The 16,479-nt window shown below is 44.7% G+C and overlaps 1 protein-coding gene across 4 annotated transcripts in view; it reads right to left on the bottom strand.

The window, feature by feature from the left end:
• BBS9 (Bardet-Biedl syndrome 9) overlaps positions 1-16,479 on the bottom strand; it is a 704,556-nt gene that overhangs the window by 626,819 nt on the left and 61,258 nt on the right. For all 4 annotated transcript variants that reach the window (XM_075315101.1, XM_075315104.1, XM_075315105.1 and 1 more), the window contains 2 exons: positions 3,389-3,453; positions 893-1,006 (listed from right to left, as the gene is read on the bottom strand). In XM_075315101.1, the coding sequence (XP_075171216.1) occupies positions 893-1,006; positions 3,389-3,453 (179 nt within the window). The remainder of the gene's footprint in view (positions 1-892; positions 1,007-3,388; positions 3,454-16,479) is intronic.

Here is a 16,479-nt window from a genome sequence, read left to right as displayed (position 1 = left end):
TTTTGACAAAGCAAGTGAACAATAGGGACAGGGACTGTGGGGATGATGGGTAGTGACTGTAGAAAGGATGGATGGGGGCACATCCAGGGTAGGGTCTGTAGGAAGGATGGATGGGGGCACAACCAGGGTGGAGACTGTAGGAAGGTTGGATGGGGTCACATCTAGGGTGGGGACCGTAGGAATCATGGATGGGGACACATCCAGGGTGGAGACTGTATCTATCATGTATCTATCTATTGATCTATCATGTATCTATCATCTATCCATCCATCCATCTATCATGTACCTATCTATTATCTATCCATTCATCTATCTATCTATCTATCTATCTATCTGTAGCTGAATAATCTGTTTCTAGTTTTTCTGCCTGCAATACAGGTCAAGATTACCAAATCTTCCCTTGTCTTTCAATACAGGCAGTAGCTCAATGGTAGTGCTGCGGCCTATGGACAATAAGTTCATGAGTCCAGGCAAGCTTGGTAAAAACAAAAGCAAATGAGAATTTAATTTATGCACTGCACTGAGTTAATTTATTCAGTGCACTGAGGGGAGGAGCCAGACAACAGTTGTGTTATGCGGGACAGGGACAGCAGAGAGAGAGAGCCCTCTAATCAGAACAGTCCTGCTGAATCTAGGACGGGACGGTTGGGAGGTATGCAATTCGTGTAGAGCTATCTGCCAAGTATACAATTTCAGGAAATACATCATTTAGTGAGCATATAAACATTTTATTTTACTTCTTGTAGACAAGGTAGTAAAACTAATCCCCTAAAAACAATTTATGTGCTTAAACTAGACTCAATATATGTCAGTGAATATTCTAGGATATTTATGAAGCTGCACTATCATGGAAGAACATTCATACAAGCTTTATGGTCAGTTCACATCATACCTTTAACACCTCCAAATGGGCCATGAGTCATGTTGCAAGCTGTTCGCTGAAGATTATGTTCATACATCAATTTAATCTGGTGTTGGTTTCCATGCTGCACGTTTCCTAAGGTACCTGCAGGAGAAAGGAGGTGAACGGACATACTGAGACTGCAATGTGGCTCTAAGGTTATAATCCAATGTACACTGTAAACAATATCCAAATACAAGTCTGTATATACTGATATAAAGAATCTGCAGCCTAAAGACACCAGTGCTGCGGACTTTAGATCCAAAGCATTTCATTTATACTGCAGACGTCAACCTCTGCACTGTAAACAGTAAACTATGCGGAGTACCCACAGAACACAACCACTGCAAATTTCACTGCAGCAGATATGAAAATGGGAAAAAATCCTTATTGACTACAGCAAAAAGGACGAGGCCCCACCATTAATGCACTGCGTTCAGAAATCCATATTGTGCACACGCTGTACAGAACTCGACATGTCAGATCATCATCTGCATTCATAAGGAGAGAATACACCAATAAGATAGGTTTTGTTTCCTTACATAAATATCTCACTTAATCAGTCACTTAATAACTGCTCAATCGGAATAAAGTGAGGAATTAGAGGGGTGTTCCCATCTCCAATCCTAATATGTAGTAGGTGAAATAATAATATTAGCAAATAACTTAAATTAGAAATGATTAGATCTGCAAGGAGAAAACCTGCTAAAGGTGTCATATAATGGTCAGGAAAAGCATTGTTCTTCACGCTTCAGACTATTCCAAGAGGATACCTAAAAGTTTAGTTAATTCTTATAGACTGCGGGTTCTTCTGCCAAACCTACATAGTTTAAAGGGGTACTCTGGGGAGGGGAGATATTAAATTCTTCTTCTGGTCCTGCCCCAAAACTAACCATGGGCTGCACAGTGCAGGTCTATATCCTCCCATACCTGTAAATCAGTGTGATGCTGAAGATGCTCTTCCCGGATCCCCCTACCCTCAAGGACATTACCTGCTCCATACTGTTAGTCAGCCTCCTGTTAATACTGTGTTTCTCCAAAAATAAGACACGGTCTCATGTTACTTATTGCTCCAAAAGATGTTAGGGTTTATTAGGGGATGTCTTATTTTCCTAAGAGCAACAATCTAGTTCGATGGGGTGACTAGCAGGACTACCCATTCCATGTATGAGACTCTGGCACTTTCCAACTTTTTGAGTCTCATGGGGTCTTTTAGTCTGATTCTTTTTGGGGTGTCTACTTTCCTTGGTTACAGGTCTATCTGTCCTGCTGCATTCTATTGTCAATCGATTTGACTTTTTTAGATTTACAGATGCCTGGACACTATTAAAATTGACTTTTTTTTTACTGAACTATAACAAGGGCTTATTTTTGGTGTAGAGTTTCTATTTTGAGCAACCTTAAAAATCATGAAAAATCCTGCTACGGCTTATTTTTAGGGTAAAGGCCACTTTACACGCTGCGATATCGTGACCGATATCGCTAGCGTGGGTACCCGTCCCCATCAGTTGTGCGACACGGGCAAATCGCTGCCTGTGGCACAAAACATTGCGCGGACCCGTCACACTACTTACCTGCCCTGCGACGTCACTGTGACCGGCGAACCGCCTCCTTTCTAAGGGGGCGGTTCGTTCAGCGTCACAGAGACGTCACAGCAGCGTCACTGAACCGCCGCCCAATAGAAGCGGAGGGGCGGAGATGAGCGAGACAAACATCCCGCCCACCTCCTTCCTTCCGCATTGCGGGCGGGCGGCAGGTAAGGAGAGGTTCCTCGTTCCTGCGGTGTCACACGGAGTGATGTGTGCTGCCGCAGGAACGACGAACTACATAGTTACTGCAGCAGCAACGATATTCGAGAATGGACCCCCATGTCACCGATGAGCGATTTTGCACGTTTTTGCGACGATGCAAAATCGCTCATAGGTGTCACACGCAACGGTATCGCTAAAGCGACCGGATATGCGTCACAAATTCCGTGACCCCAACGAGATCGCTTGAGCGATGTCGCAGCGTGTAAAGCGGCCTTAAGTCTTATTTTTCAGGGAAACGGAACCATAGCCTGATTCCAGCGATGTGTCACTTACTGGACTGTTGCTGTTATTTCGATAAAATCACTGTTTTCTCTGCTGCAGATCTAGCAGTTATACAGAGCTCATGAATATGCTGGACTATCTGGCACCAGGCCAAGTAGTCCTCTAATGATAATCTACTGCTGATTAAACAGTGATTTTATCAAAATCACACTAAGCAGCTCAGTAAGTGACATATCGCTGGAATCAGAGTGTCTTTTCCTACATTATCCTGCTATCAGATTAGGTGGCAAAAACCTGGTGACAAATTCCATTTAAGAGATTTTCAGGCTGAGACGTTAATGGGTTAATCAGATATTGTCAAGTTTATATTAGTATCCATATAATGAAATGCAGAAGTATGGAAGTGCTGAACAGGAGGCGTCTTGGCTAAACACTTTTCTATTATAAACTTTACCTGAGACTGAATAAACGCTGAGCTTTTTAGGATGTAACACAGCAAGATGAAGAAGTTCTGTTCCCCTAGGAAGAATGAAACAAAAAGGAAAGTAGATTAATGATATGTAGTGATATTTAGGCAGCAACTTTAGAAGAAAATAACCTCATGATGGTACATCGATATCTACTGTGACTATGGATGGTGCTGTTGGCACCATATACTTTGGGACAATCTTTGAGCATATAGCCAGATGTACAAAACCTTATGCATTACATATGTTGCCCATTGATATTTATTTATTATATTTATTTATATGACGTGTATTTTTTGCAGGTCGTAGTTCACTATGGGTTTGTGTAGCGCCCCACGGGGCAGGTGCGTTTAACCTACTCGTCGCCGTACCGTCGATTGTCATTGTCACGGTCGGCCTTAGCCTGGCTCCGTTGCCCCGCGGCATACAGAAGATGGCAGGGGAGAGATGTTGGGGGTAGTGGTGAGGTGTTTATCGTGATGCCACCTGTGGTATTCGGCCAGAGAATGGGCCACCGCTGCTGTCACTGTCCTCCGAGGCAGATGGTAGTAACAGCCAGGGATGGTATCGCTCTCCACAGGTAGAGTGGGCCCCGGGGAGGATGATGAGGGGAGCAGTAATGGCGGTGGGGAGTGGCAGTGCAGGTAATAAAGCGTCAGAATCTATAGTTCCGGTTCCAGGTTGTTTACTCAATTTTTGTACAATGTCACTCGCCCAAGTAATACTGGTCACTTGCTATGATGGGCTTCGTCAAACCGGAATCCCTTTAGAGATCAGCCCGGTTTGGTGTTTGGTGGGTTTCTCCTTGTAACGCCTGTCTGTGGATCCCCTGGCTTGAAGCTAAGAGGGGACCCTGGGTTTCACGAGATGTACTTTTGTCCCTATATTCAGGTGCTGCGGTTCCGATGTGGGGCACGACTTGAAGCGAGACCCCAGATCCTATATGGCGCTGTGCTGTCGGGCGCTGTGTGGTCAGGGAAGCTTGAAACTTTCCCCGTTCAGGCAAATTCTGGAAAACCAATGTGAAGTATGATCTTCCCTAGGGCCCTGCCGCCCTGTGTGGCATCGGTTCCGTGGGGAGCAGAGGTCCCTCTACCCGCGGCAACTGTTGTGAACTTCTCCTCCTTCCCACTGGAGCACCTGTAGATGCGACTGCTCCGCTGCTCTCCTGCTGGAGAACTCTCTTTTTTGTAAATCAGATACTTTTTTATTAAAACAGAATACATACAACAGAATAACAAATCGGCATCCAAATTAAGTTTATCATATCTATTACCCCTTTAACTCCCCCTCCCGTGCCCTTCCCCGGCAGAAACACTCCTCCCCGATACTACATCCCATTTAGTACACACTTAGAATACCCTCCAACTGCAGTATAGCAACCATCCCGTTCACCCTGATGGGAGAACTCTCTTAACTGTTGACTCTCTTTACACAAGTTGGCTCCTTACTTCCCCTGCTGGATGCACCATCCCCCTCCCAGGTCCTAAGCTAGTGGGACTGGGGCCCCTGTTGAGGGCATCCTGTAAATGCCTCTCTGTCAGCGACCCCCTTATTAACCTACCCTAGCGCAATCCCCAGTGGGAACAGGGCAACCTGGTGTGTATTTGAGTGTGTAATGTGTTGAAACGGATCTGACCTCCTCAGGAACCGGGTTTAGCATTACACCCAATGTTGAGTGCAATACTCTGTGGCGACTGAAGCCTCAGGGGCGCCACATTTGCGTAAAGAAAAGCAGAAGCTCACCAACCTTACCATCTGGATATAAACCAAAAAGATATTCTTATAGTATAGACTGGGCCCATTATAGTCTATAGATGTAAAGTACAGACCAAAAGTTTCTCATTCAAAGAGTTTTCTTTATTTTCATGACTCTGAAAATTGTAGATTCACACTGAAGGCATCAAAACTATGAATTAACACATGTGGAATGAAATACTTAACAAAAAAGTGGGAAACAACTGAAAATATGTCTTATATTCTAGGTTCTTCAAAGTAGCCACCTTTTGCTTTGATTACTGCTTTGCACACTCTTGGCATTCTCTTGATGAGCTTCAAGAGGTAGTCACCGGAAATGGTTTTCACTTCACAGATGTGTCCTGTCAGGTTCAATAATTGGGATTTCTTGCCTTATAAATGGGGTTGGGACCATCAGTTGTGTTGTGCAGAAGTCTGGTTGATACACAGCTGATAGTCCTACTGAATAGACGGTTAGAATTTGTATTATGGCAAGAAAAAAGCAGCGACGTAAAGAAAAACGAGTGGCCATCATTACTTTAAGAAATGAAGGTCAGTCAGTTCAAAAAATTGGGAAAACTTTGAAAGTGTCCCCAAGTGCAGGGGCAAAAACCATCAAACGCTACAAAGAAACTAGCTCACATGAGGACCGCTCCAGGAAAGGAAGACCAAGAGTCACCTCTGCTGCGGAGGATAAGTTTATCCGAGTCACCAGCCTCAGAAATTACAAGTTAACAGCAGCTCAGATTAGAGACCAGGTCAATGCCACATAAGAGTTCTAGCAGCAGACACATCTCTAGAACAACTGTTAAGAGGAGACTTTGTGCAGCAGGCCTTCATGGTAAAATAGCTGCTAGGAATCCACTGCTAAGGACAGGCAACAAGCAGAAGAGACTTGTTTAGGCTAAAGAACACAAGGAATGGACATTAGACCAGTGGAAATCTGTGCTTTGATCTGATGAGTCCAAATTTGAGATCTTTGGATCCAACCACCATGTTTTTGTGCGAAGCAGAAAAGGTGAACGGATGGACTCTACATGCCTGGTTCCCACCGTGAAGCATGGAGGAGGAGGTGTGATGGTGTGGGGGTGCTTTGCTAGTGACACTGTTGGGGATTTATTCAAAATTGAAGGCATGCTGAACCAGCATGGCTGACGCAACATCTTGCAGCGGCATGCTATTCCATCTGTTTTGCGTTTAGTTGGACCATCATTTATTTTTCAACAGGACAATGACCCCAAACACACCTCCAGGCTGTGTAAGGGCTATTTGACTAAGGAGAGTAATGGGGTGCTATGCCAGATGACCTGGCCTCCACAGTCACCAGACCAGAACCCAATCGAGATGGTTTGGGGTGAGCTGGACCGCAGAGTGAAGGCATAAGGGCCAACAAGTGCTAAGCATCTCTGGGAACTCCTTCAAGACTGTTGGAAGACCATTTCCAGAGACTACCTCTTGAAGCTCATCAAGAGAATGCCAAGAGTATGCAAAGCAGTAATCAAAACAAAAAGGTGGCTACTTTGAAGAACCTAGAATATAAAACATATTTTCAGATGTTTCACACTTTTTTGTTAAGTATTTCATTCCACATGTGTTAATTCATAGCTGGACTCCAATGAAGGAGTAGAACCATCTCAAGGATCACAAGGAAATGGACAGCATGTAACTTAACCCCTTCACGACCGCGGGCAGTAAAATTACGTCCTATTTTAACGTGACTTAACGACCAGGGACGTAATTTTACTGCCTAAACTTCATTTGATTGCCGTGGCCATAGCAACGGCTTTCAAATGATATCCCCTGCTGTTTCTTACAGCAGGGGACCTTTGCTTGACCCCAGGGGGGGTGGCATCGCCACCCCCCATAGGCGATCGTTGTGATTGGCTGTTCAAATCTGAACCGCCAACCACATCGTTCGCACTAATTTCGGCAAAAATAATGCCCGAATTAGTGCGATACTGTGAGATCCTGCTATGATCTATTGTAGCAGCTACAGCAGATCATAGATGGATCTCAAACATGTCGCCCCCAGCCCCTGCAGCACTGATTGGAGCGATCGTGCTATGACGCGCAATCGCTCCAATCAGTGTGCAGTGGGGCGGTGTGATCTGCAGGTGGCCGCCCTCCCCAGGCCTGTGCTGGTCTGGGGACCCTCCCCCAACATATCTGCAGCGTGCACTGGCTGGTACTTTTGGTACCACGCCACCGCTGCTGCCGTCGCAGACGCCACCTCTGATGTCACCGCGCCTGCTCCAGTGGTAAGTATTGCGCTCCCGCAATGGACCCTGCGCGCTCCCGTGAAGGCCCCTGCCCGTGCCCCCCCCGATCTGCCCCCCTACGCCCCGATCTGCCCCCCGGCATCCCGATCTGCTCCCCACGCAATCTGCCTGCCTCCTCTGTCATCTCTATTCTGGGAAAATAGCAATATACAACAGAGATCCAAATATACGATAGTTAAAGTAGCTGGACCAATCACTGAGCCAAAAGGAAAATCAGACCTAAAACGTAACTTTTACTAATCCATAAATAAAAAGAACAATAGTTCATAAAAGAGTTAAAACCACGGTTCACAATCGTCTCAAAAATTGGACGATCAACCGGACCAAAGTAAAGAGATACTGAGATCCTAAGCAGCACAAAAAACCTCAGCTGGTTTTGCACATCAGTGTACAGATCTACCAGCACAGCCAGTTAACACACAGATATATATAGTTGTGCTAGCATACGTACTATAACCAACTGAGGTGTATACACAAATTAGTTATCATATTAGAAACCCCAATCAGGGGAAACTCACACTGTGTGTATTGATCGGCAGATTTTTATAGAGGAATTTAAAAATAAATATATATATTCCTCTCTAATAGGGAATGGTCTTACCAAGTTCCAGATTTTATGGCAGGCATTAATTGTCGGTTACCAACTCAAATACGGGGAGCTGTTTCTCAGCACATCAGATCCCATATAGTCGGATGACCACAGTCAGGCAATTTCAACGGTTCCCACTCCCAACGTTTCAATATGGATCATCAGGGGAGTCCAGGTGGGATATCAGCAGTGGACGTCACTAAGTATCGCTTTTTTCATGACCCTCCACAGATGCCCGATTCACTATAATATCAGTAAGCACATGTCAGAAAAAACGCCCAGGGAACTGCCTATCAGGCCGCATTCGTCATGCCCCATGGTTACATTAACTCACCGCATCCAGGCGCGTGTAAAACCTGATTCAAGCTTGCCGCGCTTAACGTCTGGAGTGACGCTCCAGATATAGCACGGCGCATGCGCGGATTAGTTGGAATGGTGACGCGCACTCCCAGAATACCTCCGGACCGGAAGTTACGCGTCACCTCAGGCAGCGTCGCTGAGGAGACGTCACCGTCCTCAACCGATGTCATCACATCCGGGTGAGTGGAACGCAAACAGCTCCACCATGAATAATTATGTTTATGCTGCCTAGCAACCTCAGTGTTTTACTATCACGGCTGCATTTACAAATATACGGCATTAGGCCCAAGTCCATATACAAATGCCGGTATATATACACTGTCACAGGCCAGGTTAGTTATATGAAAAGATTGATAAAGCCACATTAGGCTGGTGCAGCCAAATTGATGTATACAGAAAAAACAGAAAAAACAGAAAGACAGAAAATACAGTAGGAGGATAAGATTTATTGTAGAATAGGCACCGGCCCATTCCACAACCCTTATCAAAACACAGGTCATTTGAAACATCAGTCAGTAGGAATTCAGTTTCCCAATGGGGCTCCCAGAGAGAGGGTAACAGCTACCCCTGGGCAGCCAAGTGGAGCTAGATAGAGCCAAAGGGGGGCTAAAGGAGCAGTAATTCTTATTTTAAGGGGGATGAACAAGATCATCAAAACATGGTTACCAAAAGGTGGCAAAGTGCCAAGAGCTAAAGTGCATACTATTCACTGACCCTAGATGTTATTGCACACTACCTAACATGTGGGGGTCGGCACCCTATCATACCCCACGCCAATGGTGCCCCCACTCGGGCGTCGGCTTTCCCTCCTAGCAGGGCCCTAGTTCTAAGGTGCTCCTAGGAAAGGAGAGAAAGAAAGGGATTCATTTAATCCCATCGGTGCCATAGTATCCAGAGTGTAAATCCAGAAGCATTCCTTCTGGAGGATGGTCTTATCCCAATTCCCACCGCGTAAGGGAGGATGGATCAAATCGATGCCCATTACCTTAAAGCTTCCCAGGTCACCATTGTGGGAAGTGTTGAAATGTCTTGCTACTGGTGTGTCATTTTTATTTATGATGTCATTTTTGTGTTCCCCCACTCTGCGCCTCAACTCCCTGATGGTCTTGCCGACATACAGCTTTCCACACCCACAGCTTACCTTGTACACCACCCCCTTCGATGCTCCCCACGCAATCTGCCTGCCTCCTCTGTCATCTCTATTCTGCTTCCAAAGTTCCTTCCTTCAGCCTTTGCTTCTCCGCCACCTCTGCTCTCCCTCTCTGCCCCCCCCTCTCCCCATCCCCTTCTGCAACCCACCCCCCACTCTCCCCATCCCCCTCTGCAACCCCCCCCCCCCCGACGTCCTCTTACCTGCCTTCACGGGTCGTCCGAGGTCTTCACTGGCCCGATCACATCTGCCTCCATCGCTGGATCCTTCTGCTGATCTGTCCAACGTCCTGCCTGCTGCTCGTGTAAAGCTGTCCATCTCACTGCCTTCTTGTTCCTCTGCAGTTCCTCTGGTCAGTGATTCTCTTGGTAATGGGAGTATAATTTTTTTTTTTTTTCTTGTATCCTGTCCATTTTTACACCTCATCCGTCCGTGCGTCCCGCCGAGCGCTGATCAGGGATGCAGATAACGGATCTACATCCGTGGTCAGTTTTCAGCGGGACTTTTTTTTCCCATATCCCCAACGCTTCTTGTATCTCATCTGTCCATGCACCCCGCCGAGCGCTGATCAGGGATGCACATAACGTATCTGCATCCGTGGTCAATTTTTGGCGTGACTTTTTTCTGTATTCGCGGCGCTTTTTGTATCGCAGCCGTCTGTGCGTCCCGCCGATCGCTGATCAGGGATGCACATAACGGATCGGCATCCCTGCTCAATTTTTGGCGTGACTTTTTTCCGTATTCGCGATGCTTTTTGTATCGCATCCGTCCGTGCGTCCCGCCGAGCGCTGATCAGGGATGCAAATAACGGATCTGCATCCGTGGTCAATTTTTGGCGTGACTTTTTTCTGTATTCGCGGCGCTTTTTGTATCTCATCCGTCCGTGCGTCCTGCAGCGGCCGATCAGTGCACCGCGTCTGTGCGTTTGAAAAGTTAAATGGCGTTCCTTCTATTATGAGCCCCACCATGTGCCCAAACAATTACTTTGCACCACATATGAGGTATCTACGTACTCAGTAAAAATTGCACAATATGTTTTATGGTGCATTTTTTCCTGATACCGTTGTAAAAAGAAAAAAGCTACCTGGTTGATACAAAAATTACAAGGGGCTCACCAAATATCTAGATAAATTCCTTGAGGGGTCTAGTTCCAAAATGGGGTAATTTGTGGGGGAGCTCCACTGTTTAAGCACCATAGGGGGTCTCCAAACATGACATGGCGTCCGCTAATGATTCCAACCAATTTTGCTGTCAAATGGCGTTCCTTCTCTTCTGAGCCCCGCCATGCGCCCAAACAATTACTTTCCACCACATATGAGGTATCTGTGTACTCAGGAGAAATTGCACAATACGTTTTATGGTACATTTTTTCCTGATACCCTTGTGGAAAAAAAAGCTACCTGGAAGAAGTGACAGTTTTGTGGTGAAAAAAACAATTGTATTCATGGCTCAACATTATCAACTTCTGTGGAGCCCCTTGGGGCTCGCTAAACATCTAGATAAACTCCTTGAGGGGTCTAGTTTCCAAAATGGGGTCACTTGTGAGGGAGCTCCACTGTTTAGGCACCATAGGGGGTCTCCAAACGTGACATGGCGTCCGCTAATGATTCCAACCAATTTTGCTGTCAAATGGCGCTCCTTCTCTTCTGAGCCCCGCCATGCGCCCAAACAATTACTTTCCACCACATATGAGGTATCGTCGTACTCAGGAAAAAATGCACTATAAATTTTATGGTGAATTTTTTGCCGATACCCTTGTGAAAAAAAGCTACCTAGTTGAAGCAACAGTTTTGTGGTAAAAAAAAAAAATTCTTTTCACAGCTCAACGTTAGAAACTTCTGTGAAGCCCCCAGGTGTTCAAAGTGCTCACCAAATATCTAGAAAAATTATTTGAGGGCTCTAGTTTCCAAAATGGGGTCACTTGTGGGGGAGCTCCATTGTTTAGGCACCTCAGGGGGTCTTCAAACCCGACATGGCGTCCGCTAATGAGTGCAGCTAATTTTGCACTCAAAAATTCAAATGGCGCTCCTTGCCTTCCGAGCACTGCCGTGTGTCCAAACATTTGATTTCAACCACATATGAGATATATGCGTACTCAGGAGAAAATGCACAATACATTTTATGGTGCATTTTTTCCTGATACCCTTGTGGAAAAAAAAAGCTACCTAGTTGAAGCAACCGTTTTGTGGTAAAAAAAAAAAACATTTTCTTTTCACAGCTCAACGTTATAAACTTCTGTGAAGCCCCCAGGTGTTCAAAGTGCTCACCAAACATCTAGAAAAATTATTTGAGGGCTCTAGTTTCCAAAATGGGGTCACTTGTGGGGGAGCTCCATTGTTTAGGCACCTCAGGGGGTCTTCAAACCCAAAATGGCGTCCGCTAATGAGTGCAGCTAATTTTGAGTTCAAAAATAGAGCGCCTTCCCTTCCGAGCTCCGCTGTGCGCCCATACAATTGATTTTTACCACATATGAGGTATCAGCGTACTCAGGAGAAAATGCACAATAAATTGTAGGGTGCACTCTCTCTTTTCTCCCTTGTGAAAATGAAAAGTTTATGGCTAAAGTAACATTTTTGTGTTAAAAAGTTAAATTTTCATTTTTTCCTTCCACATTGCTTTGGTTCCTGTGAAGCGCCTAAAGGGTTAATAAACTTCTTGGATGTGGTTTTGAGCAGAGTGAGGGGTGCAGTTTTTAGAATGGGGTCACTTTTGGATATTTTCTGTCACCTAGGTCTCTCAAAGTCACTTCAAATGTGATGTGGTCCCTAAAAAAAATGATTTTCTAAATTTTGTTGGAAAAATGAGAAATTGCTGATGACCTTTGACCCCTTCTAACTTCCTAACGAAAAAACATTTTGTTTTGAAAATTGCGCTGATGTAAAGTAGACAAGTGGGAAAGTTTATTTAGTAACTATTATGTGTGATATATCTCTCAGATTTATGGGCATAAATTTTCAAAGTTTAAAAATTGCGAAATTTTCAAAATTTTCGCAAAATTTCCTAAATTTTCACAAATAAACGCAAAAATTATTTTAAATTTTTAAATTTTAAATTTAAATTTGGTTTAAATTTACCACTGACATGAAGTACAATATGTCACGAAAAAACAATCTCAGAATCGCCAGGATCCGTTGAAGCGTTCCAGAGTTATAACTTGTCAAAGTGACACTGGTCAGAATTGCAAAAAATGGCCCGGTCATTAGGGTGCTTTAGTGGCCGGGGGTGAAGGGGTTAAATATGAGTGTCTGAGCAAAGGGTCTGAATACATATGACCATGTGATATTTCAGTTTTTCTTGTTTAAAAAATGTGCAAAAATGTCTACATTTCTGTAATTTTTCTGACAAGATGGGGTGCAGAGTGTATATTAATGAGGAAAAAAAATGAACTTTTTTGAATCTACCAAACGGCTGCAATGAAATAAAGACTGAAAAATTTAAAGGGGTGTGAATACTTTCCGTCCCCATTGTACATTTAAAGACACCACTCAAGAGGTAAAATAAAAAATAAAAAAAAAAAACACTGGCGTGGTACTTTAAATTAATGTACATGCGCACTAATACACTGGTATCACTATCCCCGGCTTCAGAAATGCCAAACATCAGAAACATAAACTATGAAAGACTAGCCGTCGCTCTAACTTCCTCTTGTTATTCGATGCATCTGAATGCAGGGACAGTGAAGCCAGAAATTATTTGGTGCAGGGCTTCTGTGATGTCACAACTTGATGTTTAGCCCCAGGAGAGTGAGTGCTGGCACCGCTGGAACGGCGCTGGCACTGGAGAGGAGTATAACTGTTTTTATTTTAAAATGGGGCAAACACTCTGTATAAGAAGAATTGGATGTCCGAGGAGTGGACAACCCATAAAACATAAGGCTGGTTTTACACTTACATGTATCATTGTCCGAGTGTGGACCATCATGTACTATCTTGCCATGAATCTCCTGACCCGATACTAACAACCTCAAAAGTATATAGAAGTTGTTGAGTTCGGGTCAGGAGACCGACAGTCAGTGTGTACATAGGGGTTTGTTTCAGTCTGTGATACACCAATGTGTGGAAAAAGGTCTAAGATTCAGATGAGCGTTCATCTCCTAAATAAATGTCTTGAACAAAAATAAAGACATACCAAATAGGTTTAAATTGTATTTGAAAAACATAATTTTATTATCCATAAATTGCATCCAATAGGATAGTAAATAACTTGTCAAATGGCCAGATGTTACAGCAAAATTGGAAATTAATTTTCAGTTTTACCTGCAGTTAATCCTGTCACGTCTGAAGTGACAGAGCCCTTTACATGATCTGACTGTGACATAAGAAGCTTAGGACTGAATCTTCTTAATGTCATTTACAAATACGGCAAATGGAGACCACTGTGTATTCAGTCTTTGCTCACTCAAATGTATGACTGTATCAAAGGCAATATAGTAAAGGTATAGAAGAAGAAAAAAGAAGAATGTCAGCCCCAAAACATATTATTAACCAATATCAACTATTACTCATTCTCGTTTCAAAATCCTGATGATGCCATGCAAGTGGCAAAACTTGCCAGAGGGTAAGAGAGAGGGAGATAGAAGAGCATTTGAATGCTTTATTATAGTTTCTGAAGGTCTATGTACATTTATATATAGACTAAGGGGCACTTTGCACACTACGACATCGCAGCTGCGATGTCAGTGGGGTCAAATTGAAAGTGACGCACATCTGGCGTCGCAGGCGATATCGTAGCGTGTAAATCCTTTATGATACGATTAACGAGTGCAAAAGCGTCGTAATCGTATCATTGGTGTAGCCTCGGTCATTTCCATGAATTGGGAAATACCGATGTTACGATGTTGTTCCTCGTTCCTGCGGCAGCACACATCGCTGTGTATGAAGCCGCAGGAGCGAGGAACATCTCCTACCTGCGTCCTGCGGCTCACGCCAGCTATGCGGAAGGAAGGAGGTGGGCGGGATGTTTACGTCCCGCTCATCTCCGCCCCTCCGCCTCTATTGGCCACCTGCCGTGTGATGTTGCTATGACACCGCACGACCCGCCCCCTTAATAAGGAGGTGGTTCGCCGGCCTGAGCGACGTCGCAGGGCAGGCGAGTGCATGTGAAGCTGCCGTAGCGATAATGTTCGCTACGGCAGCTATCACCATGATATCGCAGCTGCGACGGGGACGGGGACTATCGCGCACGGCATCGCAGCATCGGCTTGCGATGTCGTAGTGTGCAAAGTGCTCCTAAGGTTATGTGCGCACGTAGCGTTCTGTCCCTGCAGAAATTTCTGCAGCGATTTGAACAGCACACGTGCTCTTCAAATCGCTGCAGAAAGAGTCCGTATTGGAAAAAAAAAAAATCCGAGTCCATGTGCTCTGAGTGCAGCCCCTCCCATAGACAGAGCGGGGGCTGCAGGCAAAGCGCAGGAAAGAAGTGACATGTCACTTCTTAGAAGGCACGCTTCGGGCAGCAGCCGAGGCGCTGCGCTCTAAGACGCCACGTGCGCACGTCTACTGCATAATCTTCATAGATTATGCTGGGTAGGCAGGACGCATGCAGTTACGCTGTGGTGCAGATCGCAGCGTAACTGCATGCAAATATGCAACGTGCGCACATAGCTTAAGTCCAAAACCTCAAGTTTATGATCAGAAATGCTAAGCACATTGCTAGTTACCTCCATATGAATATATCACTGAAGCCCCATTCAGATAGCCCTACTGCCAGCAAATTGTATGATCTCTTTATTGCTGGAAATCCATGTCTACCAACCAAAACTAACAACATCACAGATCCAACAAGATACTATCATTGCCACCACAATATATCGGCTAAAACGACCATGCATTAAAGCCACCTAAGTGAGGTCTAAATTACATAAAGGTAAAATAGCAGGTAGCCAGCCAATCCACGATGGTTTTGTTATAAAAAAAAGTGAGGTACTAGTCATGGTATATGCCCCTATAGGAATCTGCTTGTCTATATATTTTATTTCCCTTCTCTTTGCGATATGTTTTGCTATTTTGGCTTTAATATACAGTTCAGCCAGGGTTAAACAAAAGTCCAAACCTTACATTTAAGCTGTTCAAAAGCATATATGAGTAATAAAAAGCTAACAAAGGCCTCTGACCTGGGCTGGAAACTATCATAAAAAAAGGCCTTCACCTTACAAGGCAACAGCATATGGACTCAAATGTCACGGATGTGTTACGGCCTGTTATGGCCGGCTGACAATCCAGTGGCAGCGAGTGTTAGAAAATCTCAGAGACTGGAAGCATGCATTGTTATCTGACAGTTCCCGGTTTCTGTAGCTGCGGACTCTATGACCCTGGGAAACAGTCAGTTTTTCCTCTCAGTGGACAGCCTCTGACTTCCTTTATAAACCTCACCCTGGAGAGGTTGGAGGCAGTTTGCAGTTGTTCCTAGATGTGATCTGCAGCAGTGATCTCCTCTTGTTGTTCCACAAATGTCTGTGGTAACTGCTCCTAAGATACGTGTTTGATTTTTGCTGTCTACCTAGGCTCACATAGTAGCACTTGTGTTTCCCCTGTATTGTTTCCTTTTGTCTCTTTTACCATTAGTAGTGTTGACAAAGAGCTCATACCATCCATCCTTATTTAGGGCCCAGATCAGGGTTTGCCTAGGGTGAGGTATTCCTGCTCGGCGACAGGTGCAGAACCTGTAGAGGGTCGGTGAGGGCAGTGAAGGTGAGCTGCAGGATGTTGGCAAGGGTTACCACTTCCCCTTTTCCCTTCCAAAAGGGCATTCCTTTCCCCTTCCCTTTATATTGTACTATACGGCCGGTTTAGCTTCTATTCTCTGCCGTGACAACAAACTATCAGAGGCTTGTGACTAAACCGAATTAAATGCTGGGTCTCACTGGTACCACAGAGAGGTTGTAGTAGAAGCTTCTGTATTGTACTATTTGGGTCTTTCCTTCTGAAGGCTCTCTACTCATCATAAAACAAAATTTATGAATAT

Source organism: Anomaloglossus baeobatrachus, chromosome 6, assembly GCF_048569485.1.
Source record: "Anomaloglossus baeobatrachus isolate aAnoBae1 chromosome 6, aAnoBae1.hap1, whole genome shotgun sequence".
Taxonomy (NCBI): Eukaryota; Metazoa; Chordata; class Amphibia; order Anura; family Aromobatidae; genus Anomaloglossus; species Anomaloglossus baeobatrachus.
The sequence above is the reverse complement of the archived record's forward strand: the minus strand, read 5'-3'. Positions and strand labels throughout refer to the sequence as shown.